Genomic DNA, 13,528 nt, shown 5'->3' with positions numbered 1-13,528 from the left:
GCTACAGGATACTGCTTATATGTGGTTTTAGCTCTAGGACACTGTCCAAACTTATTTTAGGGGAAAACACTTCATAAACGTGGTAATTTGCCAGTGGACACCGCGCTGATTAAAATAATAATTTCCAGTTTGAAGAGGAAAGAAAAATCACGTGAAATATTAAAAATGCCCTTAGACCCACATGCCATCTCTCCTATCTCTCTTATCTCTATCCCCTCCTTCTAGTGTCTGCAGGCAGGCGTAGATGAACACGAACGACGCACGGCGATGGCGGTGTAGAGGTAGAATGCGTCGGCCATGGTGATGGCGCCGTAGAGCGAGACTAACGTCATGGTGACCACGTGACGCGGTTCTGGCGGTGCCGACGCTGGCGCCCTGCCCGCGCTGCCGCAGCGGCAGGATCTCCGAGCTGTACACCCACGCCAACGGCCCGATCCCGACGGAGAACGCGCACGCGAACGCCACCACCACAGTGACGGCGACGGCGGCCACCGCCGCGTCGTCCCTCGCGCCGCCGAAAGCGGTGAACACCGAGCCGAGCACGAGGAGAGAGGCGGTCATGCCGCCCGTGCTGGCGAGAAGCAGAGGACGGCGCCGCACGCGGGCGGTGAGCGCCATGGCGATGAGGATGGAGCTCGCCTTGGCGACGCCGAACACCACGTTGAGGCCCAGGAGGAGGGTGTTGGGCGTCACGCCGGCGGCGGCGAGCACGCCCGGGCCGTACAGTACCACGGAGTCGATGTCGGAGGCTTGCTGGAAGAACTGCAGCATCAGCACGATGGTGAGCACCCGCTGCATGCCGGGCTTGGTCGCCACCTCCTTCCGCGCACCGCCGCCGTTGCCGCCGACGGAGCTGGCGGCGACGACGTCCTCGATCTCCTGCAGCCGCTGCTCAGCCTCGGCCGGCGGTGTCCGACGTCCGGTCGAGCACCATCCTCGCCTCGCTGCGCCACCCCTTCATCGCCAGCCACCGCCACGACGGCGTGGATGGTCCGCATGGCGTCGTGGAAGCGGGAGGTGCGGTGGAGGCCGTTGCGGACGAGCTGGAAGGAGGGGATAGAAAGAGAAGAGAGATAGGAGAGATGACATGTGGGCCTAAGGGCATTTTTGACATTTCACACGATTTATCTCTCCTCTTCAACCGAAAATTATTATTTTAATCGGTACGGTGTCTACTGGCAAGTTTATGGAGTGTTTTCCCCCAAAAGTTAGTTTAGGCAGTGTCGTAAGGCTAAAACCACACATAGCAAAATTTGCCTCATCTATATGAGACCCTGCAGGGGAAAAGTGACTACTCCCTCCATTAAAAAGAAAAAAAACCGGTACGGACACTATTTATTTTCTCACTTTGATCACTCGTCTTAATTTCCTTTTTAAAAAATTATACACTAAAAATGACGTCACGTTCAAAGTGTGTATTATGTCCTAAATATAAACATATTTTTTTTCTTAACTTTAGGCTAACCACTTGAAAGTTGTAAAATAAATAACCAAAAGAGATACGAAGCTTGATTAATCTTGTGAAATCAACTCAAAGAGTATCCGTGGTAAACCTGGGCATGTGTCTGAGCCTTGTTGTTAGTTCATAATCCGGTATTTCAGAATGGAATTTTTTAGGGGTACGATATATGAAATAGTGTTGGAGTTTGATTACCAATTTAGACACTATTCAGAAATGGGAATATCTTCTTATTAAGAATTAAGATAGAATGATTGTTCTGTAGCATGATACAACCTTTTCTTTTTTCTGGAGAGGAATGATATAACTATTCACATCATACAAGTTGATCGGCATTTGAGAAAGAGGGACTTTTACTGCATCATCCACCTTTTATCCACGGTTAGTCGTCGCTGACGACAGGCTAGGCACACTAGATGAGAAAATTGCAAGGGCTCTTTTCACAAGAAGATGGAAGATGGTGTACAATTGGAGAGCTTGAAGCAGGTATATCAGTCAGGATCAGAGACTTGATCTTTGTCTGTTGATTGGGTGGTTGGTGACACTGCCTTCCACATCTATGATATATGTCGCTTTAAACATAGATGTGTTCCTCTTATGCTAAAATTTAGCTAGTGTAAAGTGTAAACACCTGGAAAGATAAACACTAAACCGTACAGTCAAAGTGTGTTCTTCTGAAGGTCTATATATGTGGATATCCATGCAATATGCAACCTACAACAACTGCTAGCCCAAAAAAAGGAAAGAAAACACTTGCTGCAGAAACTTGGGAATTTCAATGGCGGGAGCAAGAGCCATTGGTTCTCTCCCAGTGCCTAATGTGCAGGAGCTTGCAAAAACTTGCAATGGTCCAGATGAACACATACCTGAAAGATACATCAGGCCAGAGGCTAGTTCTGAGGAGGTCATCAGCAACTACCATGGTGAGGCGATTCCGATCATCGATCTCAATAAGTTGCTTTCTCCGCAATCATCAGAAGAATGTGTGAAGCTGAGATCTGCCTGCCAGTATTGGGGGTTCTTTCAGGTATGTAACTTTAGGTTCTTGGCATTTCATCTTCAGAAAGCAACAGATACCTATTTGCAAATGCATACTGCATATACAAATGTTTAAATTGATTAAGGACACTACAGATGATAAATTAAGTTGTGGGAAGAAAATGAATAAATTCATGTACTGTAAGTAGATCTAGCTCAGTTTGAGCTGTACAACTAATATATTTGAAGCATTACTTATGGAATAAACTACAGCTCATCAACCATGGAGTGCCAGATGAAGTGATTGCAAACCTCAAGAGAGACATTGTTGATTTCTTCAGCCAGCCACTGGACGCCAAGAAGGAGTACACACAGCTACCCAACAGCCTCGAAGGCTATGGACAGGCCCTCGTTTTCTCCGAGGACCAGAAACTTGACTGGGCAGACATGCTGTATCTTCAAGTCCATCCTAGCGATTCAAGGGACTTGAGGTTCTGGCCGACTTCCCCTGCATCTTTCAGGTGATCTACCCAAATAAAATGTGCAATTTAGCTTTTGATAGGCATCTGTCTCTTCTTAACTGGAGATGTCTGGAAATAGGCGATCCCTTGATGCATACTCATCAGAGACTAAAAGCCTGGCACTCTGCTTGTTTGAGTTCATGGCTAAGGCTGTGGGCGCTAAGCCAGAGTCTCTTTTAGGCATATTTGAAGAGCAGCCTCGAGGCTTAAGGATGACCTACTACCCACCGTGCCTGCAATCTGACAAGGTGATGGGCATTTCGCCGCACTCTGATGTGGTTGGCCTAACACTGCTGCTCCAGGTTAACGACGTGCAGGGCCTGCAGATCAAGAAAGATGGCAAGTGGTTATCCGTAGACGCTCCGAATGGTGCATTCATCGTTAACATTGGCGACACACTTGAGGTACCGACCAAGAACTAATTATGCTTTCACTTGTCAAAGAACTTTGATGTAACTGGATGAGTTCAATAAAAGCTTCCATTATCTAAAAAAAAGAACTTGTGGAAGCACCAAAGAAGAAAGAACGTACCTAAAAGCTTCTGAAAATTGTTGTTGGATGGCCTGCCTCTCTTGCACCTTTGTACTGATGTGAGTGATGTGCTATTGATATGTACAGATCCTTAGTAACGGAAAGTTCAGAAGTGTTGAGCACAGGGCCGTGATAAACCCAAATAAAGAGCGGATTTCAGCATCACTGTTCCACTATCCGTGCGAGAATATGGTGATCAGACCTCTGACGGAATTTGTGAAAGATGGTAAAGTGAATTACAGATCAATTAGTTACCTTGATTTCATGACACAATTCTTCACACAACAGCTTGATGGAAAGAACAGACTGGAGATGTTAAAGTTGGAATAGCAGCCATGACCACGATGCCTGTAGTAGTGTAGTGAAATACTGAGATGAAGCTGCTTCAGGACTGTGTCCTTGAGATTTGCTGCTTATTATATCTAGAGGTGTCCAATAATCCTGTGTTATGAGGATGATTTACCTGATATTTTGAGTCTTGTCCCATATATCAGGAACTGCCCGTACTCGGGTTATGATGCAAACATCCAAAAAATAAACATTGATGCCTAGAAGAATTAACTGTACGATAATAGAATTTCAGTTCAGACTAACAAATTAGGTACACCATCTTCCATGCTAAATTTTGGCACACTTTGGCATTACTACATTTCGGTAGCATTGGCTTTGTTTAGTTTGATGTCTTTACCAAATTCTAGTAGAGTTTTAAGAAAAGAAGCTTCTAGAGCTGCCAAATTTAATAAGATAGTAATGGTTGAAGTGTGTTTAGTTTGTTGCCTTACCAAACTTTGGCAATATCAAAATTTGGTAAGGTTGAAAACAGCAACAACTAAATATGCACGTAGGATGTCATGTTCCTTATTTAGAATTAAGAGAGAATGATTGTTATGTAGCATGACTCAACCTTTTCTTCTTTGAGAGAGGAATGGTAGAGCTGTTCACATCAGTTGAAGCAGACAGACAAGGTGATTGGAATTTGAGAACATCACCCTGCTTTTTTCCACGGTTAGTCATCGCTGATGGCAGGCGAGTCACACTTGATGGAGAAAATTCCAAGGGCTCTTTTGACGTGAAGATGGAAGATAGTGTACTACAATTGAAGAGCTTGAAGCCATATCAGGATAAGAGACTCTGCCTTCCCCGTCTCTGATACTGTATGTGTTGCTTTCAATTGGCCATCTATATCCACCAGTTTTTCTATCCATTATCTTTAAAAAAAAAATCCCTTTTGACATAGATGTGTTCCTCTAATGACATAGATGTGTTCCTCTAATGCCATAAGGTAGAGACTCTCTACCTTTTACTTCAAAAAAAAAAAGGCATGATTTAGCTAGTGTAAACACCTGGATACCAAAACAGTAAACCATACAATCAAGTGAGTGTTCTTCTGAAGGTCTATAAATATGGTATATTCTACACGTTATATGCAGTATACAGCCTAGAACAACTGCTTGCCAAAAAAGGAAAAGAAAAGAAAACACTTAGTGCAGAAACTGGGAATTGCAATGGCGGGAGCAAGATCCGTTGGTTCTCTCCCAGTGCCTAATGTGCAGGCGCTTGCAGAAATTTGCAATGATCCAGATGAACACATCCCTGAAAGGTACATCAGACCAGAGGCTAGTTCTGAGGAGGTCATCAACAACTACCAAGGTGACATGGCGATTCCGATCATCGATCTCAAGAAATTGCTTTGTCCGCAATCATCAGAAGAGGAGTGTCTGAAGCTGAGATCTGCCTGCCAGTATTGGGGGTTCTTTCTGGTATGTAACTTTAGGTTCTTGGCATTTCATCTTCGGAAAGCAACAGATACCTATTTGCAAATGCATACTGTATATACAAATGTTTGAATTGATTAAAGACGCTACAGATAATCAAATAAAGTTGTGGGCAGAAAATGAATAAATTCATGTCCTGTAAGGTAGCTCTAGCTCAGTTTGAGCTGTGCAACTAGTATAATGGAAACATTTACTTTTGGAATAAACTACAGCTCATTAACCATGGAGTGCCAGATGAAGTGATTGCAAACCTGAAGAGAGACATTGTTGATTTCTTTAGCCAGCCACTGGACACCAAGAAGGAGTACACACAGCTACCGAATAGCCTAGAAGGCTATGGACAGAGCTTTGTTTTCTCTGAGGACCAGAAACTTGACTGGGCAGACATGCTGTATCTTCATGTCCATCCTAGCGATTCAAGGGACCTAAGGTTCTGGCCCACTTCTCCAGCATCTTTCAGGTGATCTACCAAAAAAAACAAAACTGTGCAATTTAGCTTTTGATAGGCATCTGTGTCTTCTTAACTGGAGATGTCTGGAAATAGGCAATCCATTGATGCATACTCATCAGAGACTAAAAGCCTGGCACTCTGCTTGTTTGAGTTCATGGCTAAGGCTGTGGGCGCTAAGCCAGAGTCACTTTTAGATTTATTTGAAGAGCAGCCTCGAGGCTTAAGGATGGCCTATTACCCACCATGCCGGCAAGCTGACAAGGTGATGGGCCTTTCACCACACTCTGATGCGGGTGGCCTGACACTGCTGCTCGAGATTAACAATGTGCAGGGCCTGCAGATCAAGAAAGATGGCAAGTGGTTCTCCATAGATGCTCCAAATGGTGCACTTATTGCTAACATTGGCGACACACTTGAGGTAATGACCAATAACAAATTATGCTTTCACATGTCGAAGGACCTTGATGTATTTGGATGAGTTCAATAAAAGCTCCTATTATCTAGAAAACTTGTCAAAGCACCAAACAAAATACCTAAGTTCAAATTATTTATATTCTCGAGTCCACGACTTGTGTTCCGCTTCTGAACATTGTTGTTGGATGACCTGCTTCTCTTGCACCTTTGTACTCATATGAGTGATATGCTATTGATATATACAGATCCTGAGTAACGGAAAGTTCAGAAGTGTTGAGCACAGGGCCGTGATAAACCCAAATAAAGAGCGAATTTCAGCAGCACTCTTCCACTATCCAAGTGAAAATATGGTGATCAGCCCTCTGCCGGAGTTTGTGAAAGATGGTAAAGTGAAGTACAGATCAATAAGTTACCTTGATTTCATGAAACAAATCTTCACACAACAGCTTGATGGAAAAAACCGAGTGGAGGTATTAAAGCTGGACCAGTAGCTGTGACCATGACGCCTGAGATACTGACATGAACCTGCTTGGGGGCTGTCCATGAGATCTGCTGCTTAGAGGTGAAATAATCCTGTATTACAATGATGATTTACCTGATATTTTGAGTCTTGTACCATATATCAGGAACAACATGTTCTTGATCAAGTTATGATGCAAACACCTGAAACAAAAAATGGAAATAAACATTGATGCCTTGAAGAATAAACTATATGATAATACAACTTCAGTTCGAACTTCGAACTAAACATGTAGAATTTATGCGCGAACAGATAACGCTCCATATATCTTCCCATCACATGTTTGATTGATATAATATATAACTACATTCGGCAAAAAAAAAAAAAGTATGCTCTTTGTTGATTTTTTTTTTTTGGTCATTCAGCCTTTTCTGGAACCTTTAACTCAGGCATTGCATATCATATGTGAACAGTGAACCCCTCAATTGAACTAAAGCAGTCAAAGAGAACAAATTGATGCTGAAACCATGGACTGTATAAAGCAAGATCCACTACACATATACTCCCTCCGTCCCAAAAAAAACCCATATGTGTCCAGGTTCAAACCCAGGATTGGGTTTTTTTTGGGACGGAGGGAGTATGACATAAATGGATTAGAAGGATTTTAGCCATTGAAAGTGGAAACCAATAGGAACAACATGAACAGCATGTTACACATCCTAATTCACGTATTTGATGGCAAATAGAAGCCATTGTGTTTCAGGCAGCTCATGATTCTGGGGAAGCAAACACTGAATCAAACACACCTGTAGTTCAAATTCTGCCTTCCTCTTTCCCCATCATTGAGCAAACCCCTATAAAGCAATCTCTGTGTTCAATATCACTGAGATTGGCATGCAAAGAACATAACACAACCTGAGATAGCAATAGAGAGGGGAAAAATCATGGAGCAGAATGTACGGGCAGCTGGGGAAAGGATAATATGATCAAGGCAACACCTTGAATTTTAGACTAACATGAAACCTCATGTCCTGCCAGATACTGTGGTTAATGATGCATCATGCATGTCAGTATGATATTACTAAGCTATGTGACTCTTTTATGTGGATCCTTATTACCCGCTGCTCATCTAATCATTAGATTTCGAAAGAATTTAGATTTCTTTTCCAAAAAAGAAAAAATGTTTTAAGCAAAACATTTTTCTTTAATGAGATTGAATATTTCTATGCAAAAAGCAAAATCAAAGCTGGAAAGAGACAAATTACAAATTGCAGCCATAAGTTGAAGAGCAAAGGGGCGGAATGGTGGCAGAATACAGAAGAAAACTACACAACGTAAAACACTGCATCAATTTTCACCCTCAGATAAATAATCCTCACCAGTATCAGCAATGACAATGTCATAAGCAGTCCATTTTTTTGTACCATGGTTTGGCATGACTTACTAAATTAATGTCCGAACGACTGCGTTGCTCGGGAAAATAAATTCTAAGCAGTTCTTGGAAGGGAAATGTCAATGCCTCATATTTCTGCTGCAACCTGTATTTTGTAACAATACCACTTCATTTTGTCTACCAATAATTGCAATCATTTTGTGAAATACAAATGTAGGCAAAGACATGTAGCCAAGGAGTGTGCATGATCTGAATAAAATTATGCCTCTCTTGGTCACATGTAGCCAAGGACCTTGCATCTTTTCTGGACAACAGTTGAACCGAACTTCTCATCCTGTTCTCAAAGTTTCTCATAAAATATCAGGCTCACAAGTATATAATCTTCAGATTCTGTTGTACACACAAAATCAGCGAGCTCATTATTGGAATCATTTTTTCCTTCTGTGTGCATGTTGTTTGGGGATGGTCTGTATTACTTTTTGTGTCCCTGTTCTGAGGAAAGGGCGTGCACCGCACGTACACTTATTCTTCTGCGCTTTTGGTCAAGGGCCTCTATTCAAGCCTGTATAGGGCACAAGCTATGTGTTCATCACTCCACATCACTCGCTACAGGGACATGACATTACTTGCTCTAACGCCAACAGTTTTCCAGTTGCATGCTTCTGTAAGGTCAACAAGGACATGCTTGTACTGAAATAACCGCAACGAACACTTCAGGAGTTCCTGTGCATCTTTTGTAGTACCACTGTCTCTGCTGGGGGGGTGTTGTCAAATTTATATATAGAGACTCAAAATGCAATAGTTTGAAAGCTTCACAACAGATTAGCCACCAACAACTCCAAGCAAATCATCGTGCTCTGGTGCACTCCCCTCTTCATCGACCTCGACAAAAGAAGCTGAATCAGGTTCACATCCAGAGAGTTTCATTTCACCAATCAAGTCATTCAGCATCTCATATAGCTCACCCGATCTCGGATGGGCCTTATCTCCTACAAGGAAACCATGCATCTCGCTTTGCACCTCAATCCAGCTACAACCAGGCTCCTTCTTCAGACGCCCCTGCTTCAGCAGCCTTCTTGTCCTAGAAACATCAGCCCATTTCCCTGATTCCGCATATACATTTGAGAGAAGGATATAAACTGAAGAATCATCAGGATCCAATAGTAGAACATTGCTGGCAGCAAGTTCAGCAATCTCAACATCCTGACGGATCTTGCAAATGCTGAGGAGAGTCTTCCATATGACTGCATCAGCTTGAAAAGGCATGCTGTTGATAAACTTCACAGCTTCTCGTGGGCCCTTTGAGCGTCCTAGTATATCCACCATGCAAGCAAAGTGCTCCAGCTGTGGTTCCAATTTGTAGTGGGTAGTCATCAAATGAAAGTAGCGGCAGCCATCATCGAACAGTCCAACATGGCTGCATGCCCGAAGAACTGCAACAAAAGTGGCATGGTTTGGCACTACATTCTCTTTTTGCATCCTCTCAAACATCCTGAGTGCTTCTACTCCTAGCCCATGGAGCGCATATCCACATATCATAGCGTTCCATGATACAAAATCCCGTTTCTCTGCCTTCTCAAACACTAGCAGTGAATCTGGCATATCCCCGCATTTGGCATACATATCTACAAGAGTGCTGGATATATATTCATCATCCAGCATTTCTTGCTTGATAATCTGACCATGGATTTGTTTACCAAGCTCAATGGTGGCAAGGTTCGCACAAGTATCAAGAACAGTGGCAAACGTGAAATGATCTGGCTTTAGACCCATATCTAGCATCTCGGAGAAGAACTTCTGGGCTTCTTCACTCTCTTTATTGAGTGAAAACCCAGATAAAATGGCATTCCATGAAACAACTTGTTGCCCGCCAATTCTATCATGAAGTTTTTGAGCCTCATCAATTATGCCACATTTGCAGTACATGTCAACAACAGTGCTTGCTACAAAAGCATCTGAACCAAGTCCTGACTTGATAACTTTATCATGCACCATCAATCCATACTCCAAAGACCGCAAAGCTGCACAAGCTTTAAGAACACTACCATAAGTGAAATCATCTGGTTTCATACCAAAGCGCAGCATCTCATTAAAATGAAGTATAGTATCATCGTAATGCCCATTTTGCTCAAGAGCCGCAATAATTGCATTCCAAGAGACTGAATCTTTTTGCTTCATACCTTGGAAGATAAGGTATGCTTCCATCAATGCTTTGCACTTCCCATACAGATCCAGAACTGCATTGTTGACACAGATGTCCACATCAAAACCTGATTTAATTGCTAAACAGTGAACTTGCTGCCCTTGGAAGTAACCCTTAGTCTCAGCACAAGCACTGAAAACCCCTGATAAGCTGACTACATCAAAACGAATGCTAGACCTAATCATAAACTGAAAGAGTCCCATGGCCTCAACTCCTAGCCCTGCTCGTACAAGCCCAACCATCATGGCATTGCATGTCTCCACCGTATGGTTGGGCAACCCAAAGAATGCTCTTCTAGCATCGGTCAAGCTATTAGCCTTAGCATACACGTCCACAATGGCTGTCCCAACAACTCGGTCAGAACTAAATTTGTTCTTTATGGCGTGCGCATGCAACTGTCTACCAGTATTCAGGCATGACATTGCTGCGCATGATCTGAAGGCACTGGCATAAGACGGTTGGCTCACCCCAAGCCCCAACCTCTGCATCTCAATGAACAGTTCTAGTCCACGCACATACTGCTCATTTTGAACACATCCTGCAATAGCTGCACCCCACGATACCCAGTTCCTCTCAGGCATACCATAGAAGAAGCAAAGTGCATCATCCAAACTCCTGCATTTGCCATACATGTCCACCAAAGCACTCCCAGTCCGGACATCGATCTCTAACCCTGTCTTTACTGCCAATGCATGGACTTGAACGCCAAGTGACAGCTCTTCCAAAGCGCTGCACGACTTGAGCAGAACAGCAAACGTCGTCCGGTCAGGGGAAACACCTCGGCGAGCCATCTCCACGAATAGATCAACAGACTCCTGAAACATGCCGCGCTGGCAGTAACCGGAGACGAGCGCGTTCCACGACACCACGTCAGGGTCCGGCATCCCGTCGAAGAGCGCGACCGCGGTGGAGATGTCCCCCGCGTGCGAGTACGCGGTGAGCATGGTGTTCCAGGAGACGGTGTCCCGGCGGGGCATCGCGTCGAACACCCTCCGTGCGCACGCGGCGCCCGCGCAGCGCGCGTACATCTGGAGGAGGCAGTTGGAGACGAAGGCAGTGGGGACGAACCCGGACACGACCATCCGCGCGTGAGCGGCGCGGCCGGCGGCGAGCGCCTCCCGTCCTGCCTGGGCGCAGCTCTGGAAGACGCGGGAGAACGTGACTTTGGCGGGAGCCACAGGAGGCGGCTGCTGCTGCTCTGCTGGCATCCGGGCATGCTCGGCGAGAGCGCGACGCGGGGGGTGGAGGCCATGCGGTGGCGGCGGCGTAGGGCGAGGCGAGCGGTGGAGGAGCGGCCACCGCCACTGCCGCTGCCGCGCTGCGCATTTGCCCATTTGCGCGGCGGAGGCGGTGGCCGCCGACGAGGCGACGATTCGACGGGGAATTTGGTGGTCAAACTACATGGGCTAATTGGGCTCTCATACGCGTGCTTAGGAATAAGTTCATCTCAGGTCCCTTAACTTATCAACGAATCCGATTTTCGTCCTTCAACCGCAAAACCAGATACAACGAGTCCCTCAACTATCAAAACCGGTGCAAATTAGATCCCTCGGCGGTTTCGATGGTGGTTTTGGCTGACGTGGCGCCTACGTGGCTAATTTTGACTTGGTCTTGATCTGACGTGGCAATGACGTGGCGCTTACGTGGCAATTCAATCCAGAAAATAATAACCCCGTGGGACCCATATGTCAGTTTCACACACAATAATAGTAATAATAATGGTGGGACCCACGTGGGCCCCACATGTCAGTCTAACTCACCCCCTCCTCTTCTGCTTCCTCTCTCTCCTTCTCCCCTCTCTTCATCTCTCTCTTGCCCTGGGTCATTCTGAGGTGGTGTTTGGATCCATGGACTTAACTTTAGTCCCTGTATTTAGACACTAATTTAGAGTATTAAATATAGACTACTTACAAAACTAATCATATAAATGAAAGCTAATTCGCGAGATAATTTTTTAAGCCTAATTGTTTACTGTAGCATCACATAGGCTAATCATGGATTAATTAGACTTAATAGATTCGACTCGCGAATTAGTCCAAGATTATGGATGGGTTTTATTAATAGTCTACGTTTAATATTTATAATTAGTGTCCAAACATCCGATGTGATAGGGACTTAAAACTAGTCCCATCTAAACATGATCTGATTCTCCTCTTCCCCATCTTCTCTGTCTTCATCTCTCTTCCCTCTCCTCTCTCTCTCTTCTCTCTAGTTGACAGGCGGCGGGGAGAGGGCGGTGGCCGGCGAGGAGAAGGGGCGCGACGCGGCGGCCGGCGGGAGGGAAACTAGCGGGGAGAAGGGAACCAGCCCGGCGGCAGAGGCGGCGCCGCCGCGGCCGTGGCTGCGGACGACGTCGACGCCGACCTCTGCATCCTCGGCGGCGGGATGAACATGTCTCGCCGACCGGCCGACACACGCGCGCATCCTCGGAGGCGGCCGTCCGCGTGGGCGGGTGAGGGGGCCACCTCGCCGGCGGGAGAGGGGAAAGGCGGCCGGCCGCGAAGACGACCCCAGCGACGATTACGACCGTGCAGCGCGCAGCGGAGGCCGATCCCGTGAACAGGAAGCTCTTCATCCACGGCCTCGGCTAGGGCGCCAGAGCCGACGACCTCCACTCCGCGTTCTCCCGCTTCGACTTCTTCCTCTTCCGCTCCTCTCTTCCATCGGCTCGCGCTCGGCAAATCCCGCACGTCGTCGTCGTCCTCCTCCTCCTTAGTCCAGCCCTCGTCGTCCATTCTCCGGCTCTTCTCCCAACGACGTCGCGGTGGAGGAGGGCACGGTGCTGTGCATGCCACCGAGGATGCTGCACGGCACGTCCATAGAGTTGCTTAGTTTGCGTTCTGTTTGGTCTTAATTTTGTTTATGTGCCTAATCATACAAAGGTAGAAGCAATAGCAACTAGTACTAGCTGACTGGAGTATATTTTGCTTCGTCATCATCATTTGCTTGTGGTACGACAGGATTGATGAATGAATGAATGATCATTGTTTTGGGCAAGAAAACACCGTTCCGGCCGGACTGACGAGGAACCCATCGATCCGCTCGCCGTGGCCCATGGAAACCCAACAGGAGATGGCGGCGCTACCTTCCGCCGACGGCGACTAACAACGGTGGGTGATGCTCGAGCACATTGACAAACTCGAGGTCGACAATGAGGACTCCAACTACAACTCCTGCTCCGCCGCTGCCGACGACACCGCCAATACCATGAGTCCATGACGACCTTGCTCACCTCCGACGGCCACATCGTCAGCGTATACTTCCACCTCGAAGCGCCCCCGGCGACGTCACGCCTATGCCCCCGGCGCGCTGCTCCCTCCTCTCCTGCCGGTGGGAAGGAGCT

General features: G+C 46.1%; 2 protein-coding genes and 1 pseudogene across 5 annotated transcripts; 1 reads left to right on the top strand and 2 right to left on the bottom strand.

Moving 5' to 3' along the window:
- Positions 1–106: 106 nt before the first annotated feature.
- On the bottom strand, positions 107–1,330 carry LOC127752506 (polyol transporter 5-like; annotated as a pseudogene).
- An 879-nt stretch (positions 1,331–2,209) lies between these two features.
- On the top strand, positions 2,210–6,730 carry LOC127785963 (jasmonate-induced oxygenase 1-like). Its single transcript, XM_052313289.1, has 9 exons — positions 2,210–2,486; positions 2,711–2,958; positions 3,038–3,362; positions 3,577–3,809; positions 4,516–4,576; positions 4,932–5,249; positions 5,477–5,724; positions 5,809–6,133; positions 6,375–6,730. Exons 1-9 carry the CDS (start codon positions 2,238–2,240, stop codon positions 6,618–6,620), a joined length of 2,253 nt encoding a protein of 750 aa, XP_052169249.1. The 5' UTR covers positions 2,210–2,237; the 3' UTR covers positions 6,621–6,730.
- On the bottom strand, positions 6,523–11,574 carry LOC127752502 (pentatricopeptide repeat-containing protein At3g02330, mitochondrial). 4 transcript variants are annotated; one of them, XM_052277901.1, is made up of 4 exons: positions 7,969–11,574; positions 7,396–7,504; positions 6,725–6,792; positions 6,523–6,654 (listed from the first exon to the last, which is right to left on the bottom strand). In XM_052277901.1, exon 1 carries the CDS (start codon positions 11,517–11,519, stop codon positions 8,805–8,807), a length of 2,715 nt encoding a protein of 904 aa, XP_052133861.1. In that variant the 5' UTR covers positions 11,520–11,574; the 3' UTR covers positions 6,523–6,654; positions 6,725–6,792; positions 7,396–7,504; positions 7,969–8,804. The 4 variants fall into 4 exon arrangements, with proteins under 4 accessions (XP_052133861.1, XP_052133862.1, XP_052133863.1 ...); XM_052277902.1 differs by having other exon boundaries at positions 7,396–7,472; XM_052277903.1 differs by lacking the exon at positions 7,396–7,504.
- Between the last annotated feature and the right edge of the window lie 1,954 nt (positions 11,575–13,528).

This window comes from Oryza glaberrima, chromosome 10, assembly GCF_000147395.1.
Source record: "Oryza glaberrima chromosome 10, OglaRS2, whole genome shotgun sequence".
Taxonomy (NCBI): Eukaryota; Viridiplantae; Streptophyta; class Magnoliopsida; order Poales; family Poaceae; genus Oryza; species Oryza glaberrima.
The sequence above is the reverse complement of the archived record's forward strand: the minus strand, read 5'-3'. Positions and strand labels throughout refer to the sequence as shown.